The sequence below is a fragment of the Aquarana catesbeiana genome, linkage group LG07 (genome assembly GCF_042186555.1).
Source record: "Aquarana catesbeiana isolate 2022-GZ linkage group LG07, ASM4218655v1, whole genome shotgun sequence".
In the NCBI taxonomy this organism is placed as follows: domain Eukaryota; kingdom Metazoa; phylum Chordata; class Amphibia; order Anura; family Ranidae; genus Aquarana; species Aquarana catesbeiana.
Window position 1 is genome coordinate 104086193 of NC_133330.1, and position 20901 is coordinate 104107093.

Below are 20901 nucleotides of genomic sequence, written 5' to 3' on the forward strand. Positions count from 1 at the left end.
TATTGCCCTGATTAGCTTAGTATTAGAGGTCGACCGATATATCTGCCGATATTAGTTTTTTTTTTTACTTAATCGGCATCGGCTGATTGTGCTGATAAAAAAGGCCGATCTAACTTCAGCGCGACTTGCAAATGACTTCTGTAATAGAAGTCAATGCAAGTTGCCTGAAGTCTTCTGTGAAGCGACTTCTCTCCTCTCTGGGCAGCCTGCCAAGTCTGATAAAAGAACCTGAAGAGATACAATGTTTACACTTATCAATGAGCTGAACTCTGTGTGTAGAAGTTCTAAGTTTAATCATTTAAAGACTAAATCTTTTCTGACACTTGTTGCTTACAAGTAAAAATCCTGTATTTTCTGCTAGAAAATCACTTAGAACCCCCAAACATTATATATATTTTTTTAGCAGAGACCCCCAGGGAATAAAATAGCGGTTGTTGCAATATTTTATGTCAAACGGTATTTGCGCAGCGGTCTTTCAAACACAATTTAAAAAAAAAAAATACACTAATAAATTTAAAAAAAAAACTAAGCAGTAAAGTTAGCCCATTTTTTTTTCATCCAAAAGTTTTGATTACCTGTTTTTGTGTATTTAATATTTAAGATATAGTTTTTTTTTAAATCTAAATTCTACATACAAGTGAACTGATTGGAGGTTTGTTTTGTTTAATAAATGTTTAAATGTAAAAAATTTTCTGTATCACTTATTAATTAAGGTTGCTTTCACACTGGAGCGGGCAGGCGTTGATGGTAAAACGCTGCTAGTTTTAGCGGCGCTTTACCGTCATTTTAGCGGCGCTATTCGGCTGCTAGCGGGGAGCTTATAACCCAGCTAGCGGCCGAGGAAGGAGTTAAATGCGCCTCTGAAGCGCTGCTGCCGAAACGCTTTGCAGGCGTTTTGGCAGCGGTGCGCATTCATTTCAATGGGCAGGAGTGGTGGAGGATATATATGTATACACCGCTCCAAAGATGCTGCTTGCAGGACTTTTTATTTTAACGTCCTGCCAGCGCATCGCCTCAGTGTGAAAGCACTCGGGCTTTCACACAGACTGCAGGGGAGCCGTTTTACAGGCGCTATTTTTAGCCCAAAAGCGCCTGAAAAACGCCCCAGTGTGAAAGGGGTCTAACTGTTAGATTTTATGAGCTGAAGGAAAAAAAAAAAGAAAAAATCGGCCTAATATATCGGCCCAAAAAAATCGGCATCACATATCGGCCATCGGCCACTGCGATTTCTAAATATCGGCATCGGCCAGAGAAAAACCCATATCGGTCGACCACTACTTAGTATCATCCGCAAATACAGAGATTGAGCTGTTTATCCCATCCTCCAGGTCATTTGTGAATAAATTGAATGGGATTGGTCCCAGAACAGAACCCTGGGACCCCACGTTCCACCCCGGACCATTCCGAGTACTCCCCATTTATCACTACCCTCTGAACTCGCCCCTGTAGCCAGTTTTCAATCTATGTACTCACCTTATGGTCCATGCCAACGGACCTTACTTTGTACAGTAAACATTTATTGGGAACTGTTAAATGCTTTCCCTAAATCCAGATACACCACATCTGCGGGCCTTCCTTTATCTAGTTGGCAGCTCACCTCTTCATAGATGGTTAATAGATTTGTTTGGCAAGAACGATTCTTCATGAATCCATGCTGATTACTGCTAATGATGCCGTTGTCATTACTAAAATCTTGTATATAGTCCCTTATCATCCCCTCCAAGAGCTTGCATACAATTGATGTTAGGCTAACTGATCTGTAATTCCCCTGGATGTATCTTGGCCCTTTTTAAATATTGGGGCTACATTGGCTTTTCTCCAGTCAGCTGGTACCATTCCAGTTAGTAGACTGTTTGTAAAAAATAGGAACAATGGTCTGGCAATTACTTGACTAAGTTCCTTAAGGACCCCCGGGTGCAAGCCATCTGGTCCCGGTGACCTATTAATGTTAATATTTTCAAGTCTATTTCTAATTCTGTCCTCTGTTAGCCATGAGGGTGCTTCCTGTGACATGTCATGAGGATAAACCATTGCAGTTTTGGTTACTGGAGCCCCCCGATTCCCTTGTGAAGACTGAGGAGAAGGAGAAGAATAAATTCAATACTTTCGCCATCTCTCCATCCTTTAACCAGATTCCCTTCATCATTCTTTATGGGATCAATATGATCTGACCTCCCTTTCTTACTATTTATGTACTTAAAGAATTTTTTTTTTTTTTACTCTCCTCCACTATGTGCCTTTCGTGTTTTATCTTAGCTGCCCTGATTGCCCCCTTACATTTCTTGTTGCATTCTTTGTAAAGTTGGAATGCTGATGATGATTCCTCAGTTGTATTAACATTTTACAGAATATGGGTGCTATAATCCAATGTAGGTAAAAACAAGGCTGAGCATACAATGGAGTATTTTTCAGGTTCTAAATACCTACAGTTTGTCACTTCTGTATCTGTATTCACTGCTTACTAGATTGAGAGTTTCATTTGTTTTTCAACATGTCCTAACTGTATGAGGCTTGTTTTTTTTTTTTCAGGAATTGAATAATCGTTTTTCAGAAGAGATTGCAAAATTGAGAACATTCATGTCTGGTAATGGCCCAAACGATGGACGGTTACAAGTGGGAGAGAAAAGCAGTGCTGAGCTTGAGGTATTTAATGTAGCCAATCAAATACATCACCAAAATTCTTTTAAGAACAATGCACGTGAAAATCAAAAATCCTCCTCTAGATGACAGTTTAAAATACTTTAGCATCCAATGACTATATAAAACTCAAAAAATATCACATAAACTGCAATATATTTTCTCCTCCAAACCCAGTTAAAGTGATTGTAAATTTAATTTTTTTAAATCTAAACATGTTCTACTTACCTGCTTTATGCAATGGTTTTGCACAGAGCAGCCCTGATCCTCCTCTTCTGGGGTCCCCCACCAACGCTCCTCCTGCCAAACGCTCTCATAGGAAGCGATATGTTGTGGTCTGTGTGTCCTTCAGCATGAATGGCTACACAACACACTATAATGTGTTTTATGGACCCAAAATGTATTAATTAAACAAGTACAAAAGAAAATTGTGCAGAAAATATTTACATTGTGAAGATCATAAAAAGATTGACTCCCCAGCCTTTTCTGTTCACAAGCAGGCAATATGCAGTGGGGAAAATAATTACTTGATCCCCCTTGTAAGTTTGCCCACTTACAAAGAAACGAAGGGTCTATAATTTTTTTCATGATAAAGACAGAATATCAACCAAAAATCCAGAAAAAACACATAATACAAATGTTTTAAACCGAGTTGCAGTTCAGTGAGTAAAACAAGTATTTGATCCCCTACCAACCAACAATAATTCTGGCTCCTACAGACTGGTTACAGTATGTGCTCATGTGGTACACAGATTAGTCCTGTCAATTTAAGATGGTGCTCCTAACGACAACTCGTTATATGTATTAAAGACACCTGTCCACAGAATCTTTCTTCCATTCAAGCCCCACCATCGTGGGCAAGACCAAAGAGCTGTCAAAGGACGTCAGTGACAAGATTGTAGACCTGCACAAGGCTGGAATAAGCTACAAGACCATTAGCATTAAACTTGGTCAGAAGGAGACAACTGTTGGAGCAATTATTTGCAAATGGAAGAAATGCTAAATAACCATCAATCGGCCTCGATTTGGAGTACCATGCAAGATTTCGCCACATGGGGTAAGGATGATCGTGAGAAAAGTGAGGGATCAGCTCAGAACTTCACGGGAGGAGCCTGTGAATGATCTCAAGGCAGTTGGGACCACTGTCGCCAAGCAAACCATTAGTAACACAATACGCCGCCATGAATTGAAATCCTGCAGCGCCCACGAGGTCCCCCTTTTCAAGAAGAAGAATGTACAGGCCCGTCTGAAGTTTGCCAATGAACATAAAATGATTTAGAGAAGGATTGGAAAAAAAAGTGCTGTGGTCAGGTAAGACTAAAATTGAGCTCTTTGGCATTAACTCGACTGTCCGTGTTTGGAGGAAGAAAAATGGTGACTTTGACCCTAAGAACATTATCCCAACAGTCAGGCACAGAGGTGGAAACATTATGCTTTGGGGCTGTTTCTCTGATAAAGGTACAGGAGCCTTTGCCAATGGACGGGGCCATGTATTGTAAAATCGGATGACAACCTTCTTCCCTCAGCCAGAACACTGAAGATGGGTCGTAAATTCGTAGATGGGTATTCCAACATGACAATGACCCAAAACATACCACCAAGGCAACAAAGGAGTGACTCAAGAAGACGCACATTAAGGTCATGCAGTGGCCTAGTCAAGCTCCAGACCTTAAAGTGGGTGTACACCTGTTTCCTCAAATTCGACCTAGGCACATATATCTGCAGTGTATTCTTGGCTCTCTCCAAAGCCTGAAGTCCCATGTCTTTCTGCTGTTCTGTTCTTCTGTTATCCGCACGATAACTTCTGACAAGTTCTCCGACAACCAGCCTGAAATTTGTGTTGGTGTGGGTGCTATAAATAGATTAGCAGAGAGCTGGTCTATTCACAGCACATTCCTTCCTTTCTCTGACCATATGGGAGGGGGGGGGGGCAAGTGTATGCCAAGACTACACTCCCAGTGCTGAACATGAGAACATTTCTAACACGATGTGCACTTTCTAAAAAAAAATATAGCAAGTTGAAGACAGCAGATATACATGTGAAACTTATGTAGGGGGATTTGTTTAATCTCTGTGTATCATCTGAGGCTGTTCACTTCACTGGGTAAATGTGGGGGTTTACATCCACTTTGTTCCTATAGAAAATTTATGGAGGGGGCTGAAACTTTGAGTTTCCAAGCAACAGCCAAGAAACCTTAAGGATTTAGAAAAGATCTGTAAAGAAAAGTGTACCAATATCCCTCCTGAGATGTGTGCAAACCTGTTAACCAACTACAGGCAGTCCCCGAGTTACGAACATTCGAGTTACGAATGACTCCTACTTATGAACGGAGGTGGTGTGACGTCACTGCCGCCTGCTTGCGCTCCACACTGGTGCCAGATACTGCCAAGCAACCATCTTGCAGCGCCAGACACATCCCACACTGCAGTACTGCATGGCCACAAGAGCCTCAAATAGCATGACTGCATGTGCAGAAGTACCCGGACCATCCCACATCACTGCACAGGCTGGAGTTACACTTAGAAATATACTGTTGTATGTACAAATTCGACAGAAGAACAAACCTACAGTCCCTATCTTGTTCGTAACCCACGGACCTCCTGTACAAGAAACGTCTTATCTCTCTGCTTGCCAAAAAGGGTTTCACTACCAAGTACTAAGTCATGTTTTGCTTGGGAATCCAATACTTATTTTACTCACTGAGCTGCAACTCAATTTATAACATTTGTTTTATGTGTTTTCTGGATTTTTGGTTGATATTCTGTCTCTATCATTTAAAATACGCCTATGATAAAAATGATAGACCCTTAATTTCTTTGTAGGTGAGCAAATGTACAAAATCTGCAGGGGATCAAATAATAATTTTCCCCACTGTATATGACAGACACTGTACATCTTGGGAGATTAATGCAATTAGGCGTTCTTCTATCTAGCTTCACAGAAAACATGCTTTCATAAAACATCATCCTCTTCCTGCATCTAATAATTTTCTTTTCTCTGGTGTTTAACTCTTTATGCAAGCATTCCAGGAGCCCAGACTGTTGTCAGTAGCTAGGTAAAGTCGTGAAGAAAAAAAAAAAAATTTTTTGGCTCTATGACTGTACTTTGTTGTTTTTTTTTTTTTTTTTTTTTTTTTTTTTGCTAGTGCGTTTTTTTTATACAGTTATACTTGTGTGGAAAGGATGTTTTCACGTTACTGAAATCAGGAGATCAGGATAGGCAGCTGTACAAAGAAGCACTATTAGAATATAGAATATAGGTATATTGTTTGAGAAAATATCTGTTATGTGTTCACATCTAAATGCAACACAACAGGATTTAAAATGTTAAATTAAACGACGCCTGAAAAATGAATGTATTATAATTCTATTATTATTATTATTATTATTATTATTATTATTGCACTTGTTTTACTTTGACGGTAATCTATTCTGCTCAGGTTTTACTGCGAGTTAAAGAAAACGAGCTGCAGTATTTGCGAAAAGAGGTCTCCTGTTTACGCGAGGATCTCCAGAACATGCAGAAGGTAATAGAGATTTTTGCCACTTTTCTGTTGTAGTGGTGTTGTTTTCAAAGAACTTTGATAAATTTCTGAGTACAAACCAAGTGAACTACAGAAAATCAGAAGGTGAATTAGATGAGTAGTAAAACCATGTTCATAAAGTCCATAATGACCTGTTATGTCCTGTGCTCCTGGGAACCCTATCTATTTGCTTATTTTACTCTTTCTTTCCCATCTGCTGTCATCAGCCTTGTCATGATGCAGGCAAGAGATTCAGGTTATGAAAGATTTGACTCCTGCGCTTATGGTACAAATGAAAATTAAATGTAAAATATGTGAAGAGCTGCAGCCTCTATCAATAAATTTACCCTAAGGTAAATCTAGAAAAATATTAAAAAAGGGGAAAGATAGATATGGCGATCACAGACAAGGAGGCACTTGGAGGATACAGGACAGGAAGTTTTCCTACTCCACAGGCGCACAGTGGCTCATACTGTGAAAGTGAAATACCTCCTTGTGGGGTGAATAATAGCGGTGAGTGCATTTCTTATGGGGCACTGTTTTCTAAGAAGCACAGAACAATTTGAAGGAGCACATTGTCACTTTATCATTGGACTTTTTTTATACACCAGGGTTTAAGGATGGTATATGCATGTTTCTGAGCCCGGTTTCACAGCAATACTATATACCAGTCATATATGTTGTATTTTTTTTCGCACAGAAATGTTACTTTGAATTGCAGATTTTGCACAGGAGTGTGGATTTCACACAGGAAAAGTTAGCGCTTTTCTATTTGTTTTTTTCATTTTTTATTTTTGTTTGAATGCACATAGCTTCTAATAGTATGCATTATAAATAAGCGATCAAGAAGTTTACACAGTAGGATATCTTTTTTACATTTTTTATTTTCTGCACTTTTTTTCACTTTTTGCATTATATGCACCCGTGGTATACACACCCCTCAAGTATCTAGAGGTTGCAAATTAGCTCTTAATAAGAGCAGCGCCATATCTATCTTTCCCCTTTTTTCAAAAGGTTGAGGTTTAAATAACGTTTGCTTATTGTCATAAACCACCTTCTTTTTTTTTTTTTTTCACAATTCAGCAAGGCAAAAGTTAAAGTGTTACTAAACCCACAACAGTAAAATCAGTCTGTATATGCAGTAAAGCATGCTTGTTATACTCACTGTGGAACCTAAGGGGTTAATCCTCTGCATTGTGTAAAAAGGCCTCCTCTTTTTCCACAGTTCCCGATCCATCTCCTGGTAAGATTCAGGTGATCTCTCCCTCCTCTAGTGCTTCAATCACCCAGTGTGACCTCCACCAATGTCAGAAAAATGTACTTGCCAGATATAGTTGCTGTCTAATGACTAGAACATCGCATATGATAAGATCCAGGTCATCAATAGCTCGAACTTTTGCCCTCTGTTCGAATCACAGGACCCTATTCTAAATGTATCATACCAAGACGTTTAATTTCTCATGGTATAGGTTAGAGGGGATGAGTGCGAGCTAATGATGACTACATACCTCTGATGACCTAGATCTTATCATATGCAACATTTGCTGTTCTATTCATTAGACAGCAGCTATATCTGATGAGTGTGTTTTTCTGGCATTGGTGGAGGTTGCACTGGGTAATTGAAGCACTAGAGAAGGGAGATCACCTAAATCTTATCACTTGATATTTCTTCATAAGAACTATTCTATGTTTGATACTTTTGAATATTTTCAATATTAGACTCACTGTCGTAACACTTCAGGTGTTTTGGGTTTTTTGATATAGTGCCGAGCGCTGCAATTTTTCTTTGTTATTGTTATCACAGTGCTTTGTATATCTATACTAATTGCTAGCAGCTACAGTTGTGCTCATAAGTTTACATACCCTGGCAGAATTTATGATTTCTTGACCATTTTTCAGAGAATATGAATGATAACACAAAATTTTCTTTCACTAATGGTTAGTGTTTGGCTGAAGCCATTTATTATCAAACAACTGTGTTTACTCTTTTTAAATCATTATCACAACAGAAACTACCCAAATAACCCTGATTAAAAGTTTACATACCCTGGTGATTTTGGCCTGATAACATGCACACAAGTTGACACAAAGGGGTTTGAATGGCTATTAAAGATAACCATCCTCACCTGTGATCTGTTTGCTTGTAGTGCGTGTGTGTGTGTATATAAAAGGTCAATGAGCTTCTGGATTCCTGACAGACCCTTGCATCTTTCATCCAGTGCTGCGCTGACGTTTCTGGATCCTGAGTCATGGGGAAAGCAAAAGAATTGTCAAAGGATCTGTGGGAAAAGGTAGTTGAACTGTATGAAACAGAAAAGGGATATAAAAAGATATCCAAGGAATTGAGAATGCCAATCAGCAGTGTTAAAACTCTAATCAAGAAGTGTAAAAATAAGGGGTTTTGTTGAAACCAAACCACGGTCAGGTAGACCAACTAAAATTTCAGCCACAACTCCCAGGAAAATTGTTCGGGATGCAAAGAGAAATCCACAAATAACTTCAGGTGAAATACAGGACTCTCTGAAAACGTGGTGTGGCTGTTTTAAGATGCACTTGAAGAAAGATGGGCTGCATGGTTGAGTCGCCAGAAAAAATCCATTACTATGCAAATGCTACAAAGTATCCCGCTTACAATAAGCCAAACGGCACAGAGACAAGCCTCAAACCTTCTGGCACAAAGTCCTTTGGAGTGATGAGACCAAAATTTTGCTTTTTGGCCACAACCATAAACGGTACATTTGGAGAGGAGTCTGCAAGGCCTATGATGAAAGGTACGGAGGTGGATCGCTGATGATTTGGGGATGTGTGAGCTACAAAGGCACAGAAAATTGTTGGCAAGATGAATGCAATATGTTATCAAAATATACTGGAGGAACATTTGCATTCATCAGCCAGGAAGCTGCGCATGGGGCGTACTTGGACATGACAATATGACAATAATCCAAAACACAAGGCCAAGGCGACTTGTCATTGGCTACAGCAGAATAAAATGAAGGTTCTGGAGTGGCCATCTGTCTCCTGACCTCAATATCATTTGAGCCATTCTCGAGAGATCTCAAAATGTGCAGTTCATGCAAGACAGCCCAAGAATTTACAGGAACTGGAGGCTTTTTGCCAAGAGGAATGGGCAGCTTTACCATCTAAGAAGATTAAGAGCCTCATCCACAAATACCACAAAAGACTTCACGCTGTCATTGATGTTAAAAGGGGCAATACACGGTATTAAGAACTGGGGTATGTAAACTTTTGATCAGAGTCATTTGGGTAGTTTCTGTTGCCATTATGATTTAAAAAGAGTAAACACAGTTGATTGATAATAAATGGCTTCAACCAAACACTATCCATGAGTGAAAGAAAAGTTTTTGTGTTAGCATTCATAGTCTCTGAAAAATGACCAAGAAATCATAAATTCTGGCAGGGCAAGTAAACTTATGAGCACAACTGTATATACCATTAAGTGCTGACACCATTTTTTTCTTTTATCTACTGATAAGACAGAGGCTGGGGACAAGCTGCGCATGCTCCGTTTGGTGTGTATTGCTAGAGAGTTTTTTTTGTTCATGGGAGAGTGCACGTGATCAACACAGGGCCAATCAGCACTGTCCAGACAGATGGTCAGGGGTCCTGCAGCCTTATAAGACAGACAGTGCAGAATGAAAACTCCTCTCACAAGCTTTTACCAGATATTTAAGTAGTCACAAGACTATTCTAACTGCTAATGAGAGTATTTAGTAGTTTTATATTTACTAAAACGATTGCATTTCCGTGTACTGTGGGAGACTAGATATAGTGAACGCGGTTTTAACCCCTGCTAGCGCCTGAAAAAGGGTTAAAACCATCCGTCCGGGTTTGCAGCGCTGCCCCATTGTTTTCAATGGGAAGGGGCGCTTTAGGAGCGGTAAATACTGCCCTGCAAGCGCACCGCTCCAGTGTGAAAGCCCTCAGGGCTTTCACATTGGAGTGCATTGAGCAGCTCTTTCAGGGAGCTTTGCAGGCGCTATTTTTAGCTTATTAGCGCCTGCAAAGCGCCTCAGTGTGAAAGCAGCCTAACCCCTCTGAGAATTTTTTTTTTTTTCCATACAGATCCATACACATCCACTACTTAATTTTTTTCTGTAATCTATTTTCATGAAATAATTTCTAACTGCATTTTTTTGCCAACTTGTAATGTCCTCCGTGAGCTCCCCAACCTCTCCTTGCGGTCATGTGCACTGCTCTATGCACACTACATATCCCATATTCAGTTCCTAATCCATCTTGGAAGCAAGCAATGGTTTTTGCACAGAGCAGCTCTGATCCTCCTCTTCTCGAGTCCCCCATGGGCATTCCTGGTGCCTCCTTTGCTCCGTGTACCACCGTAGGAAACTGCTACCTATGGTGGCACACAAATGGGGTCGATCCCGAGCAGCAATGTGCTTGTCTATTGATACACACAGTGTGGCTCGGCCTTGCCTACGCTTCCTCACCACTGGATTTTATTCAGAGCAGCAGTAGCCAATGACACCCGCTGCTCTGTGAGCCCAGTGAGGAGAGGGAGAACAGCACTGCTGCTCTTTAGCACAGTTCTGGATCGAGAACTAGCTCAGTTAAGTGTTTGGGGGGGGGGGAGCCTGACAATAGAAAGTTTTTACCTTAACGCAGAGAATTAAAACCTTCAGCCTTTACAACCACTTTAATGCAGGAATGCAACATGGTAAAAAAATGTTTAGGCTTTAGAACCACTTCAACCTACCACCCTTTATAAACAGTGAAGGGACAGGAAGTGGTTAAAGTGATTGTACTGGTATCATGACTGCATCTACACTCCCAGTATTCTGTTTTTTTTTTTCTGCCAGTGATTCTCTTTTCAGTAAAAGTAATCCAAGCGGCTAAACAGCCTCTGGATTACTTTTACAGGCGGTTTGATCAGATGCTTTGGAGACCAGCAGAGAAATATGGGGCCTCTGCCTAAAAAATATATATAATGTTTGGGGATTCTAAGTAGATTTCTAGCAAAAAAAAATTATTATTTTTACATGTAGGAGAGGAATGTCAGAATTGTCCTGAACTGGAATTTTTAAAGCCGAATTAAACTCCCTACAATCGCCTCCCTTGCGGGTGTTCTTATCTTCTCCTAGTTGGCTTCTGAAATGTCGGTGTATTTCGCCATCTTCATTGACTGGCCCAGTTAAAGTCAGTTCTTCCCTGCACCAAGGCATGCTGAGAAGGTATCCTGAGCTTCACGTGTTTAGCTCATTGTACATTTAGTGGAAGAGGCACAGGCTGTAAGAAGAAAACTTTACTGCAGAAAATACACACATGTGTTTTACAGATGCTGAGGGAGCATTATGTCACCTCACTACCTGATGTAACCCCCAAAAACTTGCACCTCCACACTGAAAGTTGAGGGGTAGTTGCGATACAGCTCCATTCAGCATCACGGCCTCCTAATGTGTACCCACTCTCCGCTGCCTTTTGCAGCTTAAGGATAAACATAGTCTTGAGCTTGCCCTAGAGAGGTAGTTTATTCATTCAGCCATCAGGTTAAACAAATAACAGATTTTTCCATCCACATAAGCAGGGTAGACGCAGGCTCCATCAACAGATTGTCTGTTCACCAAAAGTTGATCTAATGATTGACTTCTGTCGAGTGGAGGTGGCCACACAAGGACTGAAATTCGGCCAGTCCCTGCTGAACCAGCAACATTGTGATCAACCCAAAGCCTCGTACACACGTTGAGAATATTGGACGAATGATCTTCCAGTTATTTTTTTTTTTTTGCCATGCTAGTCTCATATCAAAAATTCACTGGTTACTAATATCGCAGTCCTGATAAAAATTGATCACTGCCATTACTAGTAAAATCAAAATAATAATAAAAATGCCATAAATCTATTCCCTATTTTTGTAGATGCTATAACCAATCAATGTACGCTTTATTGCGTTTTTTTTTTTACCAAAAATATCTAGAAGAATGCATATCTGCCTAAACTGAGGGAAAATTTTTTTTTTTTTTTTAATTTGGGATATTTATTATAACAAAAAGTAAAAGATATATTTTTTTTTTTTTTGGTGTTTTTTTTTTTTTCAAAATTGTCACTCTTTTGTTTATAGCGCAAAAAATAAAAACCGCAGAGGTGATCAAATACCACCAAAATAAAAGCTCTATTTGTGCGAAAAAAAGGATGTCAATTTTGTTTGGGTATGGCATTGCACGACTGTGCAATTGTCAGTTAAAGCGACGCAGTGCCAAATTGCAAAAAATGCTCTGGTCATTAGGAGTAAAACCTTCCGGGGCTGAAGTGGTTAAAACGTATTCTTTAATTTCCGAACATGTGTGGTCTTGGTCTTCCGACTTTTTTTTTTTTTTCGGACGAATACTGTACTGATTCTGGTACTTTCTGGTATTGTGCGAGAAAAAATGTTGTGCTTGTCCCTTCTGATAATTTTACATGAACTGTCATGATTGGCTCTCAAAAGCTGTGTACAGACAATCAGATTAACAGACGTTTGCATAAAAAGCGGTATTTTTTTTATCCGATTTTTGTGTACTAGCCATAATATGAACAGGAGATTTTAATCTGACCATCTGTAGCTTTTTGAATTTTGGAGGGGAAAGAAGCATTGTTGTGTTCAGTACCATGTTCCCATTCTCTACGCAGTTTGAGGTTCATCAGTCATCACTAGCGTTACAACATCTGCAATTTAAAATAATATCTAAAAAGAGGGCAAAATAAGAGGGTAATGAAAGTGAGCCAGATAAGCAGCAGAGAAGTTGGCTATGAAATGGTAGGGAGAAAGAGTCACAGAGATTAGATCCACATTCAGTCAACTAGAACCATCAGTTCTAATACAAACAAATAAACAGAACATTTCCAAGCATACTTACCAGCTATCCTGTTAAAAAACAAAGAAAAAACAATTTGACACTGTCTAACAATTTATATTAAAACAGAGGTTTTACAAATATATATGTGGAAGCCGCACTGCCTTGCAAAGGCTCCTCTGTAAAGTGCAGTCCTAACTCTTAAATGTGAGAGTTTCCAAACTGGAACATATATAGCAGTGTATAATTTAAGGGCAGATATGCCTGGAGGGAGTCTATTACTCAAAGGCACAGGGATACATTGGAAGCCTAGCGAGAGCACAATGGCAGCTGAAGGTGTCCAATCTGTCCCCATGACAAATCCAGTGAGCAAGCTATACAAAAATGGCAACCTCTTCATCTTATTTCTAGTTTTGTAAACATGTAAACAAACACAGAATTTCCCAGCACACTTACCAGCTAGCCTGCATAAAAAAAGTAAAACCGTCTAACAATGTTTAAAACAGAGGTTTTAATTGCACACATATGCTAATATATGTGGAAGCCACAATTCTTGCCGAGGCTCCTCTGTAAAGTGCGGTCCTAATTTGAGATTCTCCAAATTAGAGCATATATAGCAGTGGATAAATTAAGGGCAGGGCCAGCGCCAGCATAAGGCAGCTTAAGCAGCTTGGCATACCAGCAACAGATGACACGCTTTGCACAGGAGGAGGACGCTTCCTCTGTGCAGAGTAGCTCTGTCTCCCAGCTCCGCCCTCCGACTCCAGCTCCCACTTCTTGCCTTCAGCCATGCTGCTCCTGTCGTGCGGGTAAGGTAGTCCCCTCCTGAGGCTGCTCCCGCCCCGTAGCCAGAACTATGTTCACTGCAACAGCAGACTCTTGTACACAGTACCCAGTGTATAGTATAGTGTGTGTCCTACTGTCACTATGCCCCCCACCTGCCACACTCTTCCTCCTCCTCCTGTCACACTGTGCCCCCTCTCCTCCAGCCACTCTGTGCCCCCTCCCTCCAGCCACACTGTGCCCCCCCTCCCTCCAGCCACACTGTGCCACCCCCCTCCTTCCAGCCACACTTTGCTGCCCCCCCCTCCCTCCAGCCACACTGTGCCGCCCCCCCCTCCCTCTAGCCACACTGTGCCGCCCCCCCCTCCCTCCAGCTACACTGTGCCGCCCCCCCCTCCCTCCAGCCACACTGTGCCGCCCCCCCCTCCCTCCAGCCACACTGTGCCGCCCCCCCTCCCTCCAGCCACACTGTGCCGCCCCCCCTCCCTCCAGCCACACTGTGCCGCCCCCCCCTCCCTCCAGCCACACTGTGCCGCCCCCCCTCCCTCCAGCCACACTGTGCCGCCCCCCCTCCCTCCAGCCACACTGTGCCGCCCCCCCTCCCTCCAGCCACACTGTGCCGCCCCCCCTCCCTCCAGCCACACTGTGCCGCCCCCCCTCCCTCCAGCCACACTGTGCCGCCCCCCCTCCCTCCAGCCACACTGTGCCGCCCCCCCTCCCTCCAGCCACACTGTGCCGCCCCCCCTCCCTCCAGCCACACTCTGCCGCCCCCCCTCCCTCCAGCCACACTCTGCCGCCCCCCCTCCCTCCAGCCACACTCTGCCGCCCCCCCCTCCCTCCAGCCACACTCTGCCGCCCCCCCTCCCTCTAGCCACACTGTGCCGCCCCCCCCTCCCTCCAGCTACACTGTGCCGCCCCCCCCTCCCTCCAGCCACACTGTGCCGCCCCCCCCCTCCCTCCAGCCACACTGTGCCGCCCCCCCTCCCTCCAGCCACACTGTGCCGCCCCCCCTCCCTCCAGCCACACTGTGCCGCCCCCCCCTCCCTCCAGCCACACTGTGCCGCCCCCCCCTCCCTCCAGCCACACTGTGCCGCCCCCCCCTCCCTCCAGCCACACTGTGCCGCCCCCCCTCCCTCCAGCCACACTGTGCCGCCCCCCCTCCCTCCAGCCACACTGTGCCGCCCCCCCTCCCTCCAGCCACACTGTGCCGCCCCCCCTCCCTCCAGCCACACTGTGCCGCCCCCCCTCCCTCCAGCCACACTGTGCCGCCCCCCCTCCCTCCAGCCACACTCTGCCGCCCCCCCCCCTCCCTCCAGCCACACTCCCCTCCCTCCAGCCACACTCTGCCGCCCCCCCCCCTCCCTCCAGCCACACTCTGCCGCCCCCCCCTCCCTCCAGCCACACTCTGCCGCCCCCCCCTCCCTCCAGCCACACTCTGCCGCCCCCCCCTCCCTCCAGCCACACTCTGCCGCCCCCCCCTCCCTCCAGCCACACTCTGCCCCCCCTCCCTTCAGCCACACTGTGCCACCCCTGGATACTGATGTAAAGGAAGACTACTAATGTAAAGGGAGGCTGTGATATAAAAAAGGGACTCATGATGTAAAGGGGCTCTTGATATAAGAGGAGTTACTGATGAAAAGGGCCCCTGCTTATGTGAAGGGGGGGGGGCCTGATGTAAAGAGGGGACTCTGATCTAATAAGAGGGCTACTTATGCTCAGTAGAGAGCTCTAAATGTAAAGGGGGACTCCTAATGTGAAGGGGAGACTACTGGTGTAAAGGGGGATCTTGATGTGAAGGGGGACTCCTGAATTGATGAGGCAACTTCTGATCTAAAGGGGACTCTGATGTGCAAAAGGGGGATTCCTGGTGTGAAAATGGGATTTGAAGGGGGAACTCTTGGTGTGAAGCGGAGGCTCCTGATATGAAGAAGGGACTCTGATGTGAAGGAGGGGAGTAGCAGTTGGAGAGATATGACAAACCATTTACCACTGACGGGTGCTTACAATGATCACCTTTTACTTATTCATGAAAAACTTTTATCCCAAATGGAAAAAAACTGTTAGTGTAACTGATTATAAAATGTAAGTTGGACTTCAGTTTGTTAGTGTATTTAAATCTGCTAGTACATGTAACACTCCCTGTCCCCCAGACTGATAATACTGCTGTCTGCTCTGCCCCCTGTGCACCTTCATCCAGAGTGGGGATGTTCTAATACAGGAGATACATTACTGTGTGTGTGTGTGGCACGAAGGGGGTGGGGGCAAAATGCATCTTGGCCTATGTAGACAAAAATCCTTGCACCGGCCCTGAGGGCAGGTATGCCTTGAGTGAGCCCATTCCTTATTACAGCCGCAGGGACACATTAGAAGCCCAGCATGTGCACAATGGCAGCTGAAGATGTCCATTGTGTCTCCACGCCAAATCCAGTGAGAATTATCAGTCGTAGTTCAAAGATTTTCCTTTCCTCAGTATTAATGTTCAATTTAAAACTCAAGACATTTATTTTCTCCAATAACTATTGTAGGTGCAGCTTATTTAAAATAAGTTATTAAAACATATAAATTTTTTTTATCCTGAACAAGTTGTGCTTTTATTCCATCTTTTTCAAGGACAAGAGGTATGCATCAGAGAAGTACAAAGACATTTATGTGGAACTCAATAATATCAAATCCCGCTCAGAGCGTGAGATTGACCAGTTAAAGGAACACTTGCGGCTCGCCATGTCGGCACTGCGTGAAGAGGCTGCACTACGAAACAGTGTAGGAGAATAGCGGTGAGAATGGTTTATACTAAATATTAGCCTGTGTTGTTCTACACATCAGATGTAACATAATATGCTGCCTTTGTGTAACAAAGTACAATTACCATTGTAGGGTGTACAGTAGCATATTCCAAAATCATACTTTGTCCTGACACCTTATTCTTATTTAATTCACAGTTTCTTTAGATGCCTCTTCTCATGGAGATACGGATATCGCGTATATGCAGACACTGTGACATCACTGCATCTCTGGCTGCGCCACAAAACTGCATCATTTTATATGTGAATCACAGGATTTTATAAAGTTTATTATTTTTATTATCATATGAAGATCCTCTTTCACGTGTCTTAAGACAGTAGCACAAGGTCATTATAGCCCAAAATCTGCGACACCAGTTTTGGGATATTTTAGTATGTTTTACTGTTACGTATGGCAGAATGTAAATGTTTGCTTTTAAAGACCAACTGTATATGTGGACATGTAAGTGATATAAATGCACTGGGAGCAATTGTGGGAAGACATAGTAGAGCACTGGGTGGAGCTGAGCTGTGCAGAAGTGAGTGCACTGAATGTTGGGAATGTAAACAATGTCTGTAATTTAACAGAGTGAATACCAATTGAATACTAAGAGGTCATTGATAAAATGACTGGCTAGAGAAAGGCCCTGTACGGACATATAATAAACTGCTGGGGAGTGGTGTTATGTTTGATGAAAGTTTTATTCCTCACATGTAAGCACAGAGTATTGTTCAGGTCAAAACTGAATATTTCTAAACAAAGTAACAGTGAGGACTGGTTTGTATGTCAGCAGTGTGAGAGTGATGTATGTTTTATGTAGATCTCTTATTCACAAGTGTGAAACCACAAACACATTTAAAATAAAATATTGTTACCGTTAGCATTAAATAATTTGTATACCGAAGATGTGAAATATATTGTGCTTCTCTCCTCTTTGGGATCATGTAAAGCAACATTCCTGGAAAGGTTTTACCAGTCTGAACCAGGCTCATTTGATCTGTACTCTGGGAGTGTGTGGTAAGATCTCTGGTGCTCTGCCTTGTCTGGTATCAGATGGCATCGGTATGGTGGCATGTTCAGCTATATACTATTGGAATTTGGCTCCACAAATGAAAGCTACTATATGAATTATTTCACACTATGGAAACCTGTACATATGTCTCTATTCACGTTTTTCTTTAATTAGACTACTTGTGTTTCAAATGTAGGGATCTATTTATACAATACAAAAACTGCCAATTTAATGCTTTTTTACGTTGCACTGTATTACACCATTATACTTGTCTCGTTTACAGAAATCTTATCCAGAAAAAGTAGTGGAAACATTGTGTGCTGTTAGCACCATATAGTTTCCAGTGCAGGTGCCTGTCAGTAAATTGGATAGAATATTTCTGCAGTTGGCTTTTCTGCACTTTCTTGGTACAAAACAGCTTTTATACTGTTAACCAGGCAAAGTAAATATGAAGGCACCAATAATGTTCAATTTCTGAAAAAATCAAGTAATCATGTGAACATAAGCAGTAACTGAAGGTTGCACATTGTACACCTATGTAGAAAACAAGGACACACAGGGGCAGATTTACTAAAACTGGAGCACTCAGAATCTGGTGCAGCTGTGCATGGTAGCCAATCATCTTCTAACTTCAGCTTGTTCAATTAAGCTTTGACAATAAAACATACTTGATTTGATTGTAGCCGTATTAGTGCAGTTGTGACAGAGAAAAAAAATTGAGTACTGTCCGTGATACTTTTTTTATTTGCACTAACATACAATTTTTCAGGACAAGCTTTCGGGGTATATCCCCTTCTTCAAGGTCCAAGCAGTACTGATTCACAAATTTTTAAGCAGCATGTTAAAGAAAAAAAAAAAAAGGGAAAACCAAACACATACAAATCAATGGTAATAAAGATAGCAGCAGAGTTAGTGAGATAAGACAGAGGAGAGAGCTATAGAATGCAGGGGGGATACTAGTCACAGAGGGGTCGTAAAACTTTAGCATAATGTGTAAGGAAACCAATATCTAAATTCAGGCCGTTATTTTTCGTGTCAAAAAGAAGTATCATACTAAGTTCAAGCGTCACACGTCGATATACAGAAAACCTACTGACCGATGCAGCTATCTTCATAGTTCCAGTTTTCACCCCCAACACACTAAACGGGCCATCATACACAGCCAGGCCATCAGATACCACCGAATTTGTTCAGACCCAGAAGACAGAGATAAACATCTCAGAACACTGGCAGACTGCTTTCATAAGAAAGGTTACAAAGAAAAAACCATCAACAACAGCATAAACACAGCCTTGAAAACCCGAAGAGAAAATCCCCTCCAATACACAGAGAAAAAAACAAATAACCAAGTACCTCTAGTCACCACATACAACCCAGCACTAGAAGGGATCAAAAAGATAATCAAAGATTTACAACCCATTATAACAGAGGATGAAACTCTAAAAGGAATATTCCAACAACCCCCATTGTTGGCTTTCAGACAACCACCCAACCTCAGACACAAACTAATCAGCAGGAAACTTCACTCTGATTATGAAGTCACAAATAATGGAAGCAAACCCTGCAATAAAAAAACACTGCAAACTATGCAGCCAGATCAATCTATCCAAAAGTGTTACACACACAAATGGGACCTTCAATATCATGGGATCTTACAGCTGTACCTCTAGTAATGTTGTGTACCTCATCCAATGCAAAAGGTGCAGCAAAGGATCTTATGTTGGTGAAACAGGACAGAAGTTGCAAGCGAGGATGAATTTGCACAGACATACCATCAAAGAACATAAAGAAGACAGTTTATGCACACCTGTGGGACATCATTTCTCACAGCCGGACCACACTATAGAAGACCTCAATGTTTTAGTTCTTAAAGGGAATTTCAGAACTATCCAGGAAAGGAAAACGTTTGAACTTAGAATGATACTTCTTTTTGACACGAAAAATAACGGCCTGAATTTAGATATTGGTTTCCTTACACATTATGCTAGTTTTACGACCCCCTCTGTGACTAATATCCCCCCCCCCCCTGCATTCTATAGCTCTCTCCTCTGTCTTATCTCACGAACTCTGCTGCTATCTTTATTACCATTAATTTGTATGTGTTTGGTTTTCCCTTTTTTTTTTTTTTTTTTCTTTAACATGCTGCTTAAAAATTTGTGAATCAGTACTGCTTGGACCTTGAAGAAGGGGACATACCCCGAAAGCTTGTCCTGAAAAATTGTATGTTAGTGCAAATAAAAAAAGTATCACGGACAGTACACAATAAAACATGGAAGCTGATTGGTTTCTTTGCAGAGCTGCACCAGATTTTGCACTCTCCAACTTTAGTAAATCGCCCCCACAATTCTAACTACCACTTGCTGACATTCCTTGCACACAGCCCTCTGCGGTTCTTTGTCCCATGTGCTGCCTGAATTCCCAAATACAAATTTGTTGAAAGCCTGCTGGAATCATGGACTGAATAAATAGAAATGGTGTTCAAGACACAATATTAGGCTGGGTATACACAATATTTCTAACCAGGTTTAGATTCCAAATCTACAAAACCCACCACCAACTTTTTCTACCCCTATTATAAAAAGATTGAAACTGTTGGTGATAGGCTTTTGTTGATCTTTTTTTGGTTTTATATTAAATTTGAAAGCTGGTTGAAAAGTACCTGAAAATTGTTGTTTATGGTCATCTTTACTACTCATTCTTACTATCTCAAAACTGTAATGTAATAACTGCTCTTCTCCCTGCAGGGACTAGGCATTGGGGATGTATGATGGCGACAATGGGTTAAGGGCTGTTGCTGCAGATGGAATGAAAATGTAATCAGTGCTGCTATTTTAAACCCTGGTCTGGTATACTGCAAGGGTCTCCTTGCTAAACAATTGATCAAACTATATACGACCCCTCACAAGTCCGCTATAGAGCTGCACAAGACGGCGAAACTACAATTTTATGACTACTACTGTAATTTGTGAATGGGTCATATAGTGTATTATAGGACATGAGTCCTCACCTGTTGCTCATTATTACAGTAAATAAAAAAATACATTTGGCTTATTGTAATTGATGTGAGCGATAATTATAACCCATATTACACCATGTGACTTATTTACTAATGACAATAGTCACATGGTGTACACAAATGGCTTATGAATTGATCTGTTTGCTTTATATTGCAAATGACATGCAGATTCTCTGCACCAATTCTTTAAACATCAGTGGGGGCATAACAAGCTGAACAGTGTGATAAATGGACCAATTATGCAGTGCAATGGAAAGCTTGTTATGCACAGCCGAGTGTAGTATGTATTTAAATAAATTACTATATGTGGGTCATTCAGTCTTAAATTATTATAAATACGTG

At 42.0% G+C, this 20901-nt stretch overlaps 1 protein-coding gene across 2 annotated transcripts in view; it reads left to right on the forward strand.

The window, feature by feature from the left end:
• The window catches only part of TRIOBP (TRIO and F-actin binding protein), a 139407-nt gene extending 120135 nt beyond the window's left edge, over positions 1-19272 (forward strand). For both annotated transcript variants that reach the window (XM_073592567.1, XM_073592566.1), the window contains 4 exons: positions 2530-2643; positions 6078-6164; positions 16361-16524; positions 16690-19272. In XM_073592567.1, the coding sequence (XP_073448668.1) occupies positions 2530-2643; positions 6078-6164; positions 16361-16522 (363 nt within the window). In that variant the 3' untranslated portion in view covers positions 16523-16524; positions 16690-19272. The remainder of the gene's footprint in view (positions 1-2529; positions 2644-6077; positions 6165-16360; positions 16525-16689) is intronic.
• The last annotated feature ends 1629 nt before the right edge of the window (positions 19273-20901 follow it).